This window comes from the organism of the source record quoted next, unplaced genomic scaffold, assembly GCF_019419815.1.
Source record: "Pyrus x bretschneideri cultivar Hongxiangsu unplaced genomic scaffold, Pyrus_bretschneideri_v1 Contig6, whole genome shotgun sequence".
Classification (NCBI taxonomy): Eukaryota; Viridiplantae; Streptophyta; class Magnoliopsida; order Rosales; family Rosaceae; genus Pyrus; species Pyrus x bretschneideri.
The window spans coordinates 1,342,843-1,355,951 of NW_025999798.1; the positions used below are offsets into that span (position 1 = coordinate 1,342,843).

The 13,109-nt window shown below is 38.6% G+C and overlaps 2 protein-coding genes across 3 annotated transcripts; both read right to left on the minus strand.

The window, feature by feature from the left end:
- Positions 1-1,621: 1,621 nt before the first annotated feature.
- LOC103947266 lies at positions 1,622-4,051 on the minus strand. Of its 2 annotated transcripts, none has more exons than XM_009358150.3 (5): positions 3,646-4,051; positions 3,164-3,252; positions 2,896-3,071; positions 2,233-2,341; positions 1,622-2,136 (listed from the first exon to the last, which is right to left on the minus strand). In XM_009358150.3, the coding sequence occupies exons 1-5, from the start codon at positions 3,932-3,934 to the stop codon at positions 1,834-1,836; spliced, it is 966 nt and encodes a 321-aa protein (XP_009356425.2). In that variant the 5' UTR covers positions 3,935-4,051; the 3' UTR covers positions 1,622-1,833. The 2 variants fall into 2 exon arrangements, with proteins under 2 accessions (XP_009356425.2, XP_009356426.2); XM_009358151.3 differs by having other exon boundaries at positions 3,164-3,228; positions 3,646-4,040.
- Positions 4,052-4,565: 514 nt separating this feature from the next.
- LOC103947267 (serine/threonine-protein kinase dst1) lies at positions 4,566-11,511 on the minus strand. Its single transcript, XM_009358152.3, has 18 exons — positions 10,741-11,511; positions 10,552-10,640; positions 10,357-10,464; positions 10,101-10,208; positions 9,741-9,831; positions 9,361-9,413; positions 8,884-8,946; positions 8,732-8,776; positions 8,487-8,522; positions 7,922-7,977; positions 7,425-7,506; positions 7,002-7,127; positions 6,781-6,919; positions 6,155-6,308; positions 5,713-5,896; positions 5,305-5,505; positions 5,131-5,216; positions 4,566-4,941 (listed from the first exon to the last, which is right to left on the minus strand). Exons 1-18 carry the CDS (start codon positions 11,411-11,413, stop codon positions 4,842-4,844), a joined length of 2,394 nt encoding a protein of 797 aa, XP_009356427.2. The 5' UTR covers positions 11,414-11,511; the 3' UTR covers positions 4,566-4,841.
- Positions 11,512-13,109: the final 1,598 nt, after the last annotated feature.

Here is a 13,109-nt window from a genome sequence, read left to right on the forward strand (position 1 = left end):
TGGATAACAAAAGCTTTGTCTTTAATCTCTCTTCCTATGTGACAATGAGTTGAAGTATGAGCCTAAATTGCTAGATTGTCCTAAATTGCTAGATTGTTCTTCATATTTCTTTTCAGTGACAAGTTACGTGAAAAGAAAGACGAAAAACAAAGAAATATAAGTTGAGAGAGCGAAGTTTTTGTGCTTAATGAAGAGCCTCTTCAAGTAACATAATGAGGTGTCAATGAGTGGGGAAATTAAAGAGAGGTCTAAATCAGATGATGCAAAGATGGAGGGAGAAAACCCACTTGATGGAGGGAGAAAACCCACTTGATTTGTTAATTTGGTCCACTCATCTAGTATTTTGGGGGCCTCCCAATTTGGTTCACATATGCTCTCTTTTCAATTGACGTACAAGTTTTTGCACTATTATTATTATTTTTGTTATTATTATTATTTGATTTAATGACATGAATTCATCCTCCTCCGTTGCAGCACACTTCCCACTCAATTTCAATCTTCATCATTTCAAAGAGCATATTCCATCTCTTTCCATCTCCAATCACCATGACTCTCAATTTGCGATTCTTAATTTTTAATTGGCTATTTTTTTTCCTGACGAACTTCTAAATCAATCAGTCACTAAGTTGCGTTTTAATTTTATTTTATATTAAAATACCGCCACAGTAACATTTGTGCTGCGAAGAATAAAAAAAGAATTTATTTTCGTACCTAAGAGATGAAACGTGAATCAATCACACTCATAGTTCGTACTCATAATTAATTTAAGATACCGGTACAGTGATATTTGGTTCCATATAAATTTCTGTCTCGTAATAAATGGATTGCGGATCAAAAGCTTCATTCTGAACAGAGTATTTCAGTGGGGGACATTTTCTTGACCTTTGAATTAAACATAAAATTAAGGGATCCAACCAAAATTAGTGGATAGCAACCGAAAACCGACAAGAAGCAACTACCTCCCCCACCCTTCCTCCCGCCTCCCGCCTCCCGCCTCCCACAGGGACAGCCGGGCAGGGCCACGAGGACCAACAGAATCTATCAATTCATGCTGTCAATTTTAACTGTCTAACTCTCTTTTCTTTCTTGTTTTTCTTCCATCTGCTTTATGAAAACAGTGACTTTTTGTCTCTCCCTTTCTTTCAAATATTCCCATAGATTCTCTTCAACTCAATCCAGTTGCTCACTTCAGATTCTCCGTACCCCTTTTCTCACTGCTATGGTATGAGTAACTTTCCCGCGTGACAATCTGACAGTCCTGAATATTAACTCTGACGTTGATTCATATTATAATGCGTGAATTAGTAATATCGCAAGTTAATCAAACCGTTGCCCTAAAACATTTGTGGTGTATTATTACCATGCAAAAACAAGTTGAAAGCTTATAATAGGACCATGGAAGCAATGAGGTCTTAAAAATGTAATGATTTTGACTCTCATTTTCTCCGGATAGGGTATAGTTTTAATATCACGAGTCAACCATTGTTGCCCTTACAAACCATTGGTGCCTGGGGTACGCCTTTTACAGGGGTCAACCATTGTTGCCCGTACCAATCCCACCAAGAGTTTGCCTACCCTAACTAGGCATGGCAGAGGATGAAAAGCAAAGTGGAACCCTAAAGATCTGAAACTCAGTCTCACTCATGTCTTGAAAAATTATGAAGTTAAATACTTCACCCGAGTTAAATTCTCGAAACAAAATTCCAGGCAGGATACGAGGCGCAAGGACACAGGAGTTCTGCTAAAATATGTGTTTTCCTACCAACGTTTTCGCCTCAAACATCACGAAGCTCTAGAAACTCGAGTTCTAAGATACAATTAGATTGGCGATTTTCAGTACTCTAGATAGAGAAGTACCCTTTTATGCTCTGAAAATGGCAATTTTAATCTCCAATCCCGCTGTTTACGTGTTAACGGTCTGCCTTTGCTATCAGGGTCCCTGTTTTCCTTCACATTTGCCAACTTCCACACACAGCTCTCTGACTCTGCCTCAATGGACTCCAGATTGAACACTCGGTCCTTTTCTCGGTATTTAGAATCCACTTCTTCTGCATAGCATACCCTCATAGGCATGTCTTCAAACCGTTGTAGATCATCCGGTACCTTTAGCAACCTCTCCGCACCAGGAGATGACACCTTCAGAACAAGACATAGTTTTATATATTAAACATGTTTGTATGGATCAAATTTACTTCCATTCACTAACACATGATAAATCCAGCCACTTAGTACCTCAAGAGCCAAATTTTCAGGTATTTCTCCAAGTTCTCCAGCTTCATCTAGTCTTTTCTTGTATTCTTGATTGTAGCGTTCAAGTTCCTCCATGCCAGGACACCCGTATCTGATAAAAGTAGAATATCATGTCAGAATCTAACACATCGAAGGGTTGCATATGAAGAAAATTTTCATTTATAATTCAATAGATAATATTCATATTCATATTTTTCCAATCTTCCCTACAAACACAAATTATGCCAAATAAAAGAAATGCCTTGATCAAGCCTCTTCCTTTCATCTCTTTTTTGTATAAATTGTAAAACGTAAGTTCTTTGATATTATGTCATATCGTTAACATATAGAAGCGTTGAATGTAAAGAAAACGCTCATCATTATTCAATCTATAGAATCCGTTTTCTCCATCTGCAAAACAAAACAAATTATGTTGAAAAGAAAAGAAGGCCTTGATCAAAGCCTATTTTTTGTGGTAAGTAGCTTGCATAAAACGATCAATCAACTGAAAATCTATAGTATTCATCTTAAGCATGTGCTATGCTCCTATTTGCAGTCTATGAGAAAACTAGTTAATTGAAATTGCAAAATGTAAATTCGTTTAGCTGCCAAAGCTTGTATGTTAAGCTGGTTTAAGGTTTATTGCTAAAAGAGCAGAAGAGTTACTCGTTTGACAGTTTGTCCAGTCTCACATATACATATCCTCGAGGAGTAGTCTTGAATGAGAAGAGTTTCACATTATCTTCGAATTGCGTTAAGACCTCACGAGCAAGGGATAGAGCCCGCTCACCCCAAGGGACACCCTGAAACACCACTCCACCACCATCGCCTCCATCGCCAATCTGTCCAAATCGATAACTAACATCAATGACAACATAAACTTTAAAGCTCAAATGAAGGTGAGAACCAAAATGTTGAAGCCAAAACATTGTACCTCAGGCTCGCCGGCATCCTCTTCCTCCCAGCCATCAGTGGTGTCTCCCTCTTCAATTTCGTCACCTAAAAATGCGAAACTTGTACACCCTTGAGAAACAACAATATAAAAAACCACATATAGTTTAGGTATAAACATACGAAAAATAGTGAATGTGAATACCTTGTCCTATAAACTACCAAAAAGTGACTGAAAAATAGTAAATGTAGAAGGAAGATAGCATAAATAATAGAAACACAATGCTATTAATTGGGTCTAACGCAGACCATTTAGTGCCCTGTTTGGTTACTGAGAAAATGCAGTGGAAATAGCATTTGCTTCTTGAGACAATAGAGCTACTTAATTAGTTAAAATACCAATTTAGAGCTTCCCAACTAATTATAATTAGTGAAGAGCAATATATACACACACACACACACATATATACAATTGACAGAAAAATAGATAGGAAAAAAAAAAAACCGATGAAACAAAAGGAGTACCAGGAAAACAATCATCTGGGATGTCCTCCTCAACATCCTCGGAGGATTTGGTGCTTACGAAACGAAGAGCAGCGGGAGGAAATATATTGGGATTTGGATTAAGAGAAAGAGAGGGCAAAGAAGAAGGATGAGGAGGAAGAGGTTTAGGGCTTAGGAGGAGAGAGGGTTTTTGAAGTTTGGGGTGGGATGTTAGGAAAGAGAGGCTTCTGAACGGCGGAGAAGAAAAGGAGGCGACGCAGCTCCGAGCACTGTGCCACCGTACAAGGCCGAGGCTCCTCCTCCGAATCATCCTTCTCTCTTTCGCCTTCTGGGTTTTGGCAACCAAACTTTTCTACTTTCTAGTATTTGCTTGCCGCTGCCCACTCTGTTTCGTTATTTTCCGGTCGGACCGCTCCCCCACTGCACGGTTTATATAGTTTAGTTTATGCCTTCTTTTTTAATGTAATTACACTTTACACCCTTCATGTTCAGTTTTTCTTCAAAATAGCTACTGTGGTATTATTTTCTTACATTGCACCATAAGATTTTAAAATCGTAACAATTTATGTTCCCCTGATGCGATTTCACATCAAGGTGCAATGTGAAAGTGAACCAACTCGATGATTGAAGGAAATTCATTCGAGTTGAGTTTGCATTGCATTTGAACTGACCAAATTACAAATTTCAATTATTTGACACTTTACAATGTGAATAATGTTAATAACCAATTGCTAACGGTAAATAATGATCCTGAGAACATTCGTTACTTTATGTTGCACTCGTACTTATGCTTTGACACTTATGCATTGTTAATTAGGTCCTCACCCACACACTGCGCACTCTTCACTTTATGGTCTCATCACCTTCCAAATGTCAACCAGCACACTTCGATTAGGGTGTCCATATTGAATATCCGGGTCAAAGTGTGTCAGTTAAAGAAAAACAAGAACACAAAACCACTTACAAAAATGACTCATCTGGGTGTAACGTACAAGGTAGAGCACAATTTACAAACTCACAAAAAACTACCAACTGATAAGTTATATACCTGATGGAATTTAAACCGGGGCATACCCATCGGAACCGACATTGCAGTAGGTACACCGCAACTAAACCGGGCACATCTCCTTCCTTGGCCTTAAAAAATATGCCATTGCGACGGCGACATAGATTATTGAAAGTAAACAAAATTACACTTTGGCAGCTACATTTTCCACCTACAATCTAAGAATGGTTCTTAGTGTATCACAAAGATTTTGAATAGTCTGTTGTTCCTGAGTTGCTTGCATTTCTTGGAGCGCCATATCTTCGTAGCACCTGAAAGCAAATGAAACCTCTCGAGTAAATAACAAGCAATGCAAGCAAGGGCTGCAGCATGCAGGACATGCTTGCCGCAGCAGAGATGATGTGGTATGCTCACATATTACACACAAAACATAACAATTTTCTTTTAATTTTTTAATGAGCCAAAGTAAAAGTCCGATAAATATAATTTTGTTGACGTACATCTTGTGGTAGGCTAATGCTTGTGCCAGATTCATTAGAGTTGGACTTGTAAAAAGCCTTTTGTAAACACTTGGAGGGAGGGGCATCTGCAGCGCACCAATAGATCAAAAATGCTTAGAGAGAGAGAGAGAGAGGGAGGGAATGCAGAGAGAGGGAGGGAGAGAGAGATTTGACCTCGTTTTGCCCTCTTCGTCCCTTCTTAGACTGTCCATCACCAGTAAAAAGCTCCTGTAGTGCCTCCATGGCTACAGTTCCACTTTTATCCTGATGCATGTCTCCAAGAACATTGTCTGATAAGAGAGCAATGGGGGATATATCGGTTGCCCTCAAAAATGGTATAGGCACTGTGTTACCAGCTGCATATATGGACCAAAGCTGCCATGAACATGAAAATAAGCAATTATATACCAATGTTGAGCCTGTTGACGCATTTTTAGGAAGGGCAGGTTTTTAAGTCAAAGGTTGGGACAGTTTTTGATTAGTGAGGGAATTAGAGATGCCCCTTGAGGGAGAAGAAATGAGGAAGGCATGTCCGACTGTGATAGGGACCTATCCAAGCATAGACCTCAGGACGAATATTACCTTATCTTGCATTGCAAAAGCTTTCCGGCTGACAGTTTCATTCTTCACTGTGCCACTGCTTATACTGCTTGGACCTCCAACCTGGACTTGAGATATGCCTTTTGTCTTTAGGCTCTGCTCAGATGCACGTAGAGTGTTTACAACTGGAATGCTGGTTTGGGTAATACCACTTGAATTTTCCTCCCTGATAGAAACATCATCATAAATTCAGAGCACTCTTATGGAACTATAGCTTATCTTTTGACTAGGAAATTGATATTACATAAACCAATCTTATCAACCTTGAAGGGGAGGGTGGGGGGGGGGGGGGCGGGGGCGGAGGAGGAGGAGGAGGAGGAGGAGGAGTGGGGGGGGGGGGGGTGGTTGGGGGTTGCGGGGGTTGGTGGGAATCTAAAAACAATATTTCTAAATAAAATTCACGAATAATAAGTGAGGGCAGTACCTGGGTTCGGGCAATTTGCCTCCTGCGCCAGTATTGGAAGAGCCTTCAGGAAGTCCAGGAGCAGGTGAAGGTTCTTTGGCACTAAAACTCTCTGCCTCGCTAGGGATCTCATCTCTTTCATCCCCCTCATGAATAATAAAAGTGCCAAAGTTACCTGTTAAAACATAGGTTTCACATACATCAGATGGATTGTATCCTACCCAAAGAGCAAATAGATTGTCAAATAAAGGAGTTAAAAATTAAGTGCCAGCAGAATCATTTCACTAGGATACATTCAACCAACAATCCCACAATTTCGAACATCAAGTGATGTCATGTCCCTCAGGGAGAGAGAGAGAGAGAGAGCACTAAATGATGTCACTATCAGTAATAGCTACACCATTCTGCCCTTGAAAGTTTGATACTGCGACAACATAAGGTCAGGCCCACAGGTGAGTTTATCACCAGATTTCATACAATTGAAAAAGAAATAACAATAAACGTGTAAAGGAAAAAAATCAATGGAATAACTAGTACATCCCTTCTCAGAATTCAATATCCAAGCATAAATTAGACCCTTCGAATTAAAGTTCCCAAAGATAAGTATCTATCATTTACGCACACCAAGAAGTCAATCACAAGCATACCTTCCCCAGCCATTCCCACATCACCAGATATGTGCTGCTTCCTCAATGTGCTACCTGAAGATACTTCATTTTCCCCTTGAAGTGGCCTTGAAGGGACAGTATCTCCATAATCCTCATTGACTTTGTGAGCTTCAATTGTCTGTTTCAAGTTATAAACAACATTTAAGATGAGAGTGATTTGACATGAGTTGCACAAGGAGAGACAAAATGAGAATTCGTACATTGTCCCGTTCAGGTGGAGCAATATTTTGTGCTTGCAAAGCCATTGAAGCTCTTGCTTGCCTTGCCTTTTCAATCTTTGCCAACATTGCAGAGGGACCACATTTGCATTTTTCAATGAACTTGTGCTGCATTTAAATAAAATATTAATAAAGATACAAAATATCCAAGATTATGAGCACTTGGCAAAGATGAAGATATGTTTATTTTCTTTCAATATTATAGGTATCCAAATCTGCTTCAAGGTAAATATAATTATTCCAACATCAAAGTTTCTGTATAAATTATTGCTTTAAGTGATTCTTTCACTAAAGAATTTGATTTTGAAGAAAAATAGTTTATCATGACATAAAAGATTTTACACAGAGGTTCTTCTTCATAATCCCATTTTGTGAATATAACATATTGTCACTGACTAGCAGTACCTTCAGCATCTCAGATGCAGTAGGGCGTAGACGAGGTTCTTTAGTTAGGCACTTTGCCACAAAATCATGAAACACAAGAGACCTGCAAATGAAAGCAGTACTATTTGAGCACAATGCTGCACAATAAAAAGCAAAAAACAATGGAATTATACATAAGAAAAGGTTAGAACTATTGTGCACATAATAATTTGCACCGGTAAGAATTTATATCAGAACTCTTTTAAGGTTTGATGAGAGCTTCAATAGTTCTATTGCAACTCCTCTCAAAAGAAGAACAGACTAAACTCAAATCGGATAAGTCCCGGGCAAAGAATCACATTCAAAGCAGTGGTTATAGTAATAAAGAATTTTCAGTTGAGCGCAAATCCCATAACAATAAAATCATAAAACCTACACTGCTTTAAGATACAGCATAAAGTTATTTAAAATTGTCATACAGGCTACTGTCCTCAATAATGTTAGAGAAAGACCAGATATACAAAAGTATGAAAACGGACCATTTTTCTTTATCCTCAAGCATCGGGGCTGGCTCAAGGGATATCATGAATAAAACCTATAATAGACAATCAATAAGTTACTTATCCCCTCAACAAACAATAACTAGAAGGGAAAAAAAAGGAGGAATTTTTTTTAACAAATTAACATTCAACCACACAACCGTTGAGCCATGAACACACATCACATCACAGGATCCCTACTTATGCTTGGTTATAACAATTTTGCTACTTGTGTGTAGCAGGGGCCATCTACAAGGCATAGTTCTCTTGAAACATCCAATTTTTTTTACAAGCAATAATAGGGAGGGGGGAATCAAGATCAGTAACTTAGGTGCACGGGTGCATATTCTTAAGCAATTCAGCTACAAGCCCCTTGAGAAACATAAAATCTTTACTAATGCTATCTCTTAACCTATTGTCAACAAAAGCAATGAAGGAAAGATTATGCAACATAGAAAGTGACATCTGTGTTCCAATTGAACATGCAACCTTGGTAGAAACTGAGATGAAAAATATGTAATTTAACTTTCGAGTAATTAGAAACTAAAAAGTTAAAAGTACTAACCCTCATTGGATGCACCGAAGATCTTGGAGGGAGGCCCTGAAAATAATTACAAGGAGAATATGACAATGATCAATGATCATTACTATGAATTGCATGATCTCGTGAAGAAATATGAGTAATTAATTGATGCTAAGACAAACAACTATTTCATCATGGGAGCTAACAATACCAGTGTTCTCTACATAGGATACAATAGTCATAAGTCCCATTTCAGTTTTGAAAAGAACATGCTGAACATATATTACCTCTGCCATTTCAATTGCAGAAACACCAAGAGCCCATACATCCACCTGGAATTATACCAAGAAGTCAGTCTTGATAAGGGCAGCACACATAGAAGAAACAAGCAAGACAAAGGAAATAAAATTGTGTAGAGTAGAAATGAATCACATGATACCTTTCCATCATAACGACTTTCCTGAATAACTTCTGGAGCCATCCAATGTGGAGTGCCAATGAACTGACAATAAAATAAATAAAACTTTCATGTATCAAGCACAAACAGAGTATCACCAAAAAAGCCAAGGTGTGTAACCGTCCATCCTATAAAGCCATGATATGTTAGTAATTGTCAAGTCCAGGGAATCGGATTCCCTTGATTATTACTTTTAAAAGTCCCAGAAAGATACCCGCTATTAAAAAAGGGAAAACAATAAGCATTTGGCCTTTACAGCAAACTAATATTACTTTTAAAAGTCCCGGAATGATACCCAGTATTTGAAGGGAAAAAAAAACAATAAGCATTTGACCTTTAGAGCAAACTACTAGCAATTTCTGAACCCATAAGGGAAAATTTTGGGAAAACAAATTAAGTCAAATTAAACAGAATTATGCAGCAGCTATTACATACATCTTATCAAAACGATTAACATACCGTGTTGCGCTTTGACATGGTTCTTGTAAGTTGAGCTGCAACACCAAAATCACCTGCCAACATTGTCATACACCAAAGTTGAGTTAGAGTGTTGTTAAAAGTACAAGAAAAATGAACTTCACAAGAAAAATTAAAACAGAACAGAATAGTACAGAACATACTCCATTTCCATTGTCAACTTGGAATGTTGAAAAATTAATTAAAGGGAAAAAGCCCCTTGGCACTTTTTTTATGATGCAATAATGCCACTAAGGTTTTGAAGGATTACAAAAGAGTATGAACATCATCAGCTGTGAAAGAACTGCTTAACTTGGATGTAAAGAACATCCAAAACTTTAATGAGATAGTACTGCATATAAATGAATGATAATTGCACTCACCCAACTTGACATCTCCTTGTTCAGTTAACAGAATATTACCACCCTTAATATCTCTGTGGACCTTGAAAATCGAGTGCAGATAAGCGAGGCCCTGTACAAAACAAATATTGTTCAAATACAGCAAACACTTCACACTGAAAAATATAAACTGAATAGAAAATGAATGTATGTAAAGCGGCATCATGACAAAATTTTTGAGATAGTTCACTTTACTTTCACATATGGAATTGAGAGAACATATATGAAGCATTTTGTAGGCACTTCATGAAAAAATTTAGGCATAAAAAATCAGGGGAGAACCCTTTAATGAGATGCAATTGTTTGCTTTGAACTCGACTATCCAATCAAAATTGATCTTACCTTCAACGCCTCCCTACAAATGAAGGCTATTTGATACTCCTCCAGAGCATCCTCGGTAACATTCATCAAGTCGACAACACTGCCACCACCACAGTACTCCATCACAATCTAACAAGACACAACAACAGAGCAGTCTACAGTCTCAGAACTTGCACTAACCTACTTACAACCCAAAAAAACAAAAAAACAAAAAAAACAATAACAGCTTCGTCATTTAGCAATTTCACCAGTAATCAAAGTAAATGCCTTTCATTACCCAAAGATACTCTTCTCCTTGGTAGCTCCCCAGGTACCGAACGACATTCGGATGATTACATTGTTGCAGCATCTCAATTTCACCGCAAATTTCTTCATACCCCTCCTCCTAAAACCAATCAAAACAAAAATTCAAACTGAAATCAAGTACAAATCAAATGCACGAAAAACCGATAAGAAGATAACCAAAACATACCCCTTGAGACAATGAAATAACTTTGATGGCCACCAGCTCCGACGTCTTAATATCCCTAGCTTTATAAACCGCGCCATAAGACCCCTTCCCTGCCATTCAATTCACTCAGTTAAATTTCCCAGAAAATTAAACAGAAGTCAATGCAGGAGCAGCTGAAATGCATAGAAGTTGAAAGTACAAGAAACCCACCAAGCTCATTGAGCAGGTCGTACTTCACAGTTGGGTCTTCTCTGGTAATGCTATCGGGTATTGAACTCGACGACATTTTAGTAGTTTGGCGATACTCTTCGCCCTGCGACGACCCACTGCCCCTCCTCTGCTTCCCAAAGCCTGACTCCGACGAGGCCTGCATGCTTGCCACTGCCCTACTCATCGTCGAACCAACGCCGCTGCTTGTCCTCCTCACCACGGTCCCGCTGACAGACTCTCTCTCACTCGACGGCCTCACCACAAAGGTCGAGAACCCATCGCCGTCTCCGCCATCGTCGAAAGACGCCCGCTTGAAGTCGCGCGACCTCCTCGTGGCCCGATTCCGATCGGGCTTGACGATAATTGTGCCAAAATCGCCGCCATTTTCGTCTTCCTCCTCGTCATCGAAGTAATCGATGGGGGCTCCGCCGCCGAAATCCTTGGGGAGGCGTTTGAGGAGCGGAGGAAGAGAGGCGTCGTCGTCTTCGTCTTCGTCGGCATTACCCTTGTAGACCATTGTGGCGTAGAGGTCGGTTTCCGGGTCGGAGCTCTTGGGTTTGCTCCGACGATCGGATTCGGAGTTGGAGCCATCGTCGTCATGGATGACTACGGTTGAGTAATCGGGTTTGGGTGGAATTTTCCGGGTCCGGCGGGTGGTGGGGGTCGGATCCATTTCAGGATTGGGAGTGAGAGAGAGAGAGAGGGAGATAGAAGGAGAGAGTGTGTTAGCAGTTGGAGAACGCCATAGCTCGGAGTGGATGCAAACCAGTGGGAACCAGCTGTTGAGCACGATGACGTAGTTTTTGGGCTCTTGGGCTCATTAGTGTTTCCAATTTGGGCCCAAAGTAATTTGTTTTTAAACGAAATTAAATACCCATGTTTTTGTAACGGGGCTTGCTACCCATCCCCGTAGGCACCACACCAAGTTTATTTTATCACAAGTACGGACAATGCTTTGTGTCACTTCATGTGTGCATTTCACTGTCCACTTAATCACATTTTTACCGTAAAAATTTTATAATCAGAACAATTTACTTTTTAATAGATATTAAAAAATTATTTCTACATAAATCAATTAGTAGAAAGTTATTTAGTTTTTGGTTGTTGAAAGTTTAGGGAGAGGGTTCACTTAGTATTATAGTCTAGTGGTATTCTTTTTAATTTGTAAGTGAGGTTTTAGATGAGATTCTACAAAATGCGAAGTTGAACCACATTATTATAGCAAGTATATTGTAAGGTTTAGCCCATTTCCTCAATCCCTTAGTGTAGATACTATCATTCGTTTGAAAAAAAAAAAAAAATTGAGGGAGAGGGGAGTCTACCCCATCTTAGGACCAAGGAATATGGCATATCACAAGCCTCTTTGAGGACTTACATGGAGGGTCTTAGCTCTTCTTTTGGTTTTTACAGATCGACAATAATGATTGCCGATAGCCGCTTAGTGCTACAATCTAGTGGTATTCCTCTTTACTTGTAAGTGAGAGATCTTTGGTTCGATTCTTGTCAAAGGCGAATTTGAACCACATTATTGATAGCCCATTGTGAGGCTAAACCCACCCCCTCCTCCTTAGTGTAGATAATATTGTTTGTTAAAAAAAGGAGAATGATTGTCAATAGCAAGACTCGAAGAGATGTTATTGAGAATTATTGATTCATCAATATGAACCAAAGATGGTTAGTATTACTAAGGGTAATTAATACTTTTTATTTGAATTTTTAGTTAGAATTATAAGAAGTTACTAAACGAACCATATGCACATATATATGAACCACTAACAATCTCTTGTTTTTACAAAGATGTCTTTAAATGATGGATAATAAAACGTATTTTGACAATAAAACTGCATTAATTAGAATCGGGTTAGTAATATGTGTAACCTAATCAATGATATTATGATATCTTTATGATATTAAATAATTTCTCGTCACTACATGTGACGTGATGAGGAAATTTGAAAAGTTAAGAGTATGTTTGGTATCCTATCCAAAAACTTTGATTGTTCATAAAAATAATTTTCAAATAACATCATTTAAAAACAGTTGTCTTTTAAGTCTCAAATTTTCAAAAATTTGTTTGGTTAAGTTTTTAAAAATAATTTTTTTTAGTTTGAATTCAAACTTCCTTGAACAAAAATTGGAGGAGAGAAAGAATTGGAAAAGAGAAAAGAGAGGAAATAGTTGGTGAGGAGAGAGAAAGACATGGAGAGGACGGGGAGAATAGGTAGAGAGCAAAAAATTACGATGAGAAGGTGAGAAGTGAGAAGAAAGAGAGTGTGATGAGAGAGATACAAGACAAAGGTTGAGGAGAGGGAGTAGACAAGGTGTGGGGAGAGAAGAAAGAGAGGGTTGGGAGAGAAAGGGTTAGGAAG

What these genes read in the sequence shown, in the direction of transcription:
- LOC103947267 (XM_009358152.3), bottom strand. Translation starts at nt 11,413, where the DNA reads ATGGATCCGACCCCCACCACCCGCCGGACCCGGAAAATTCCACCCAAA. An exon ending in CTGCATCTGAGATGCTGAAG is followed by an intron (nt 7,128 to 7,424) that starts GTACTGCTAGTC and finishes ATTTAAATGCAG; the next exon opens with CACAAGTTCATTGAAAAATG. An exon ending in TGTGGGAATGGCTGGGGAAG is followed by an intron (nt 6,309 to 6,780) that starts GTATGCTTGTGA and finishes ATGTTTTAACAG; the next exon opens with GTAACTTTGGCACTTTTATT.
- LOC103947266 (XM_009358150.3), bottom strand. Translation starts at nt 3,934, where the DNA reads ATGATTCGGAGGAGGAGCCTCGGCCTTGTACGGTGGCACAGTGCTCGG. An exon ending in CCCAGATGATTGTTTTCCTG is followed by an intron (nt 3,253 to 3,645) that starts GTACTCCTTTTG and finishes TTGTTTCTCAAG; the next exon opens with GGTGTACAAGTTTCGCATTT. An exon ending in CTGAAAATTTGGCTCTTGAG is followed by an intron (nt 2,137 to 2,232) that starts GTACTAAGTGGC and finishes CTTGTTCTGAAG; the next exon opens with GTGTCATCTCCTGGTGCGGA.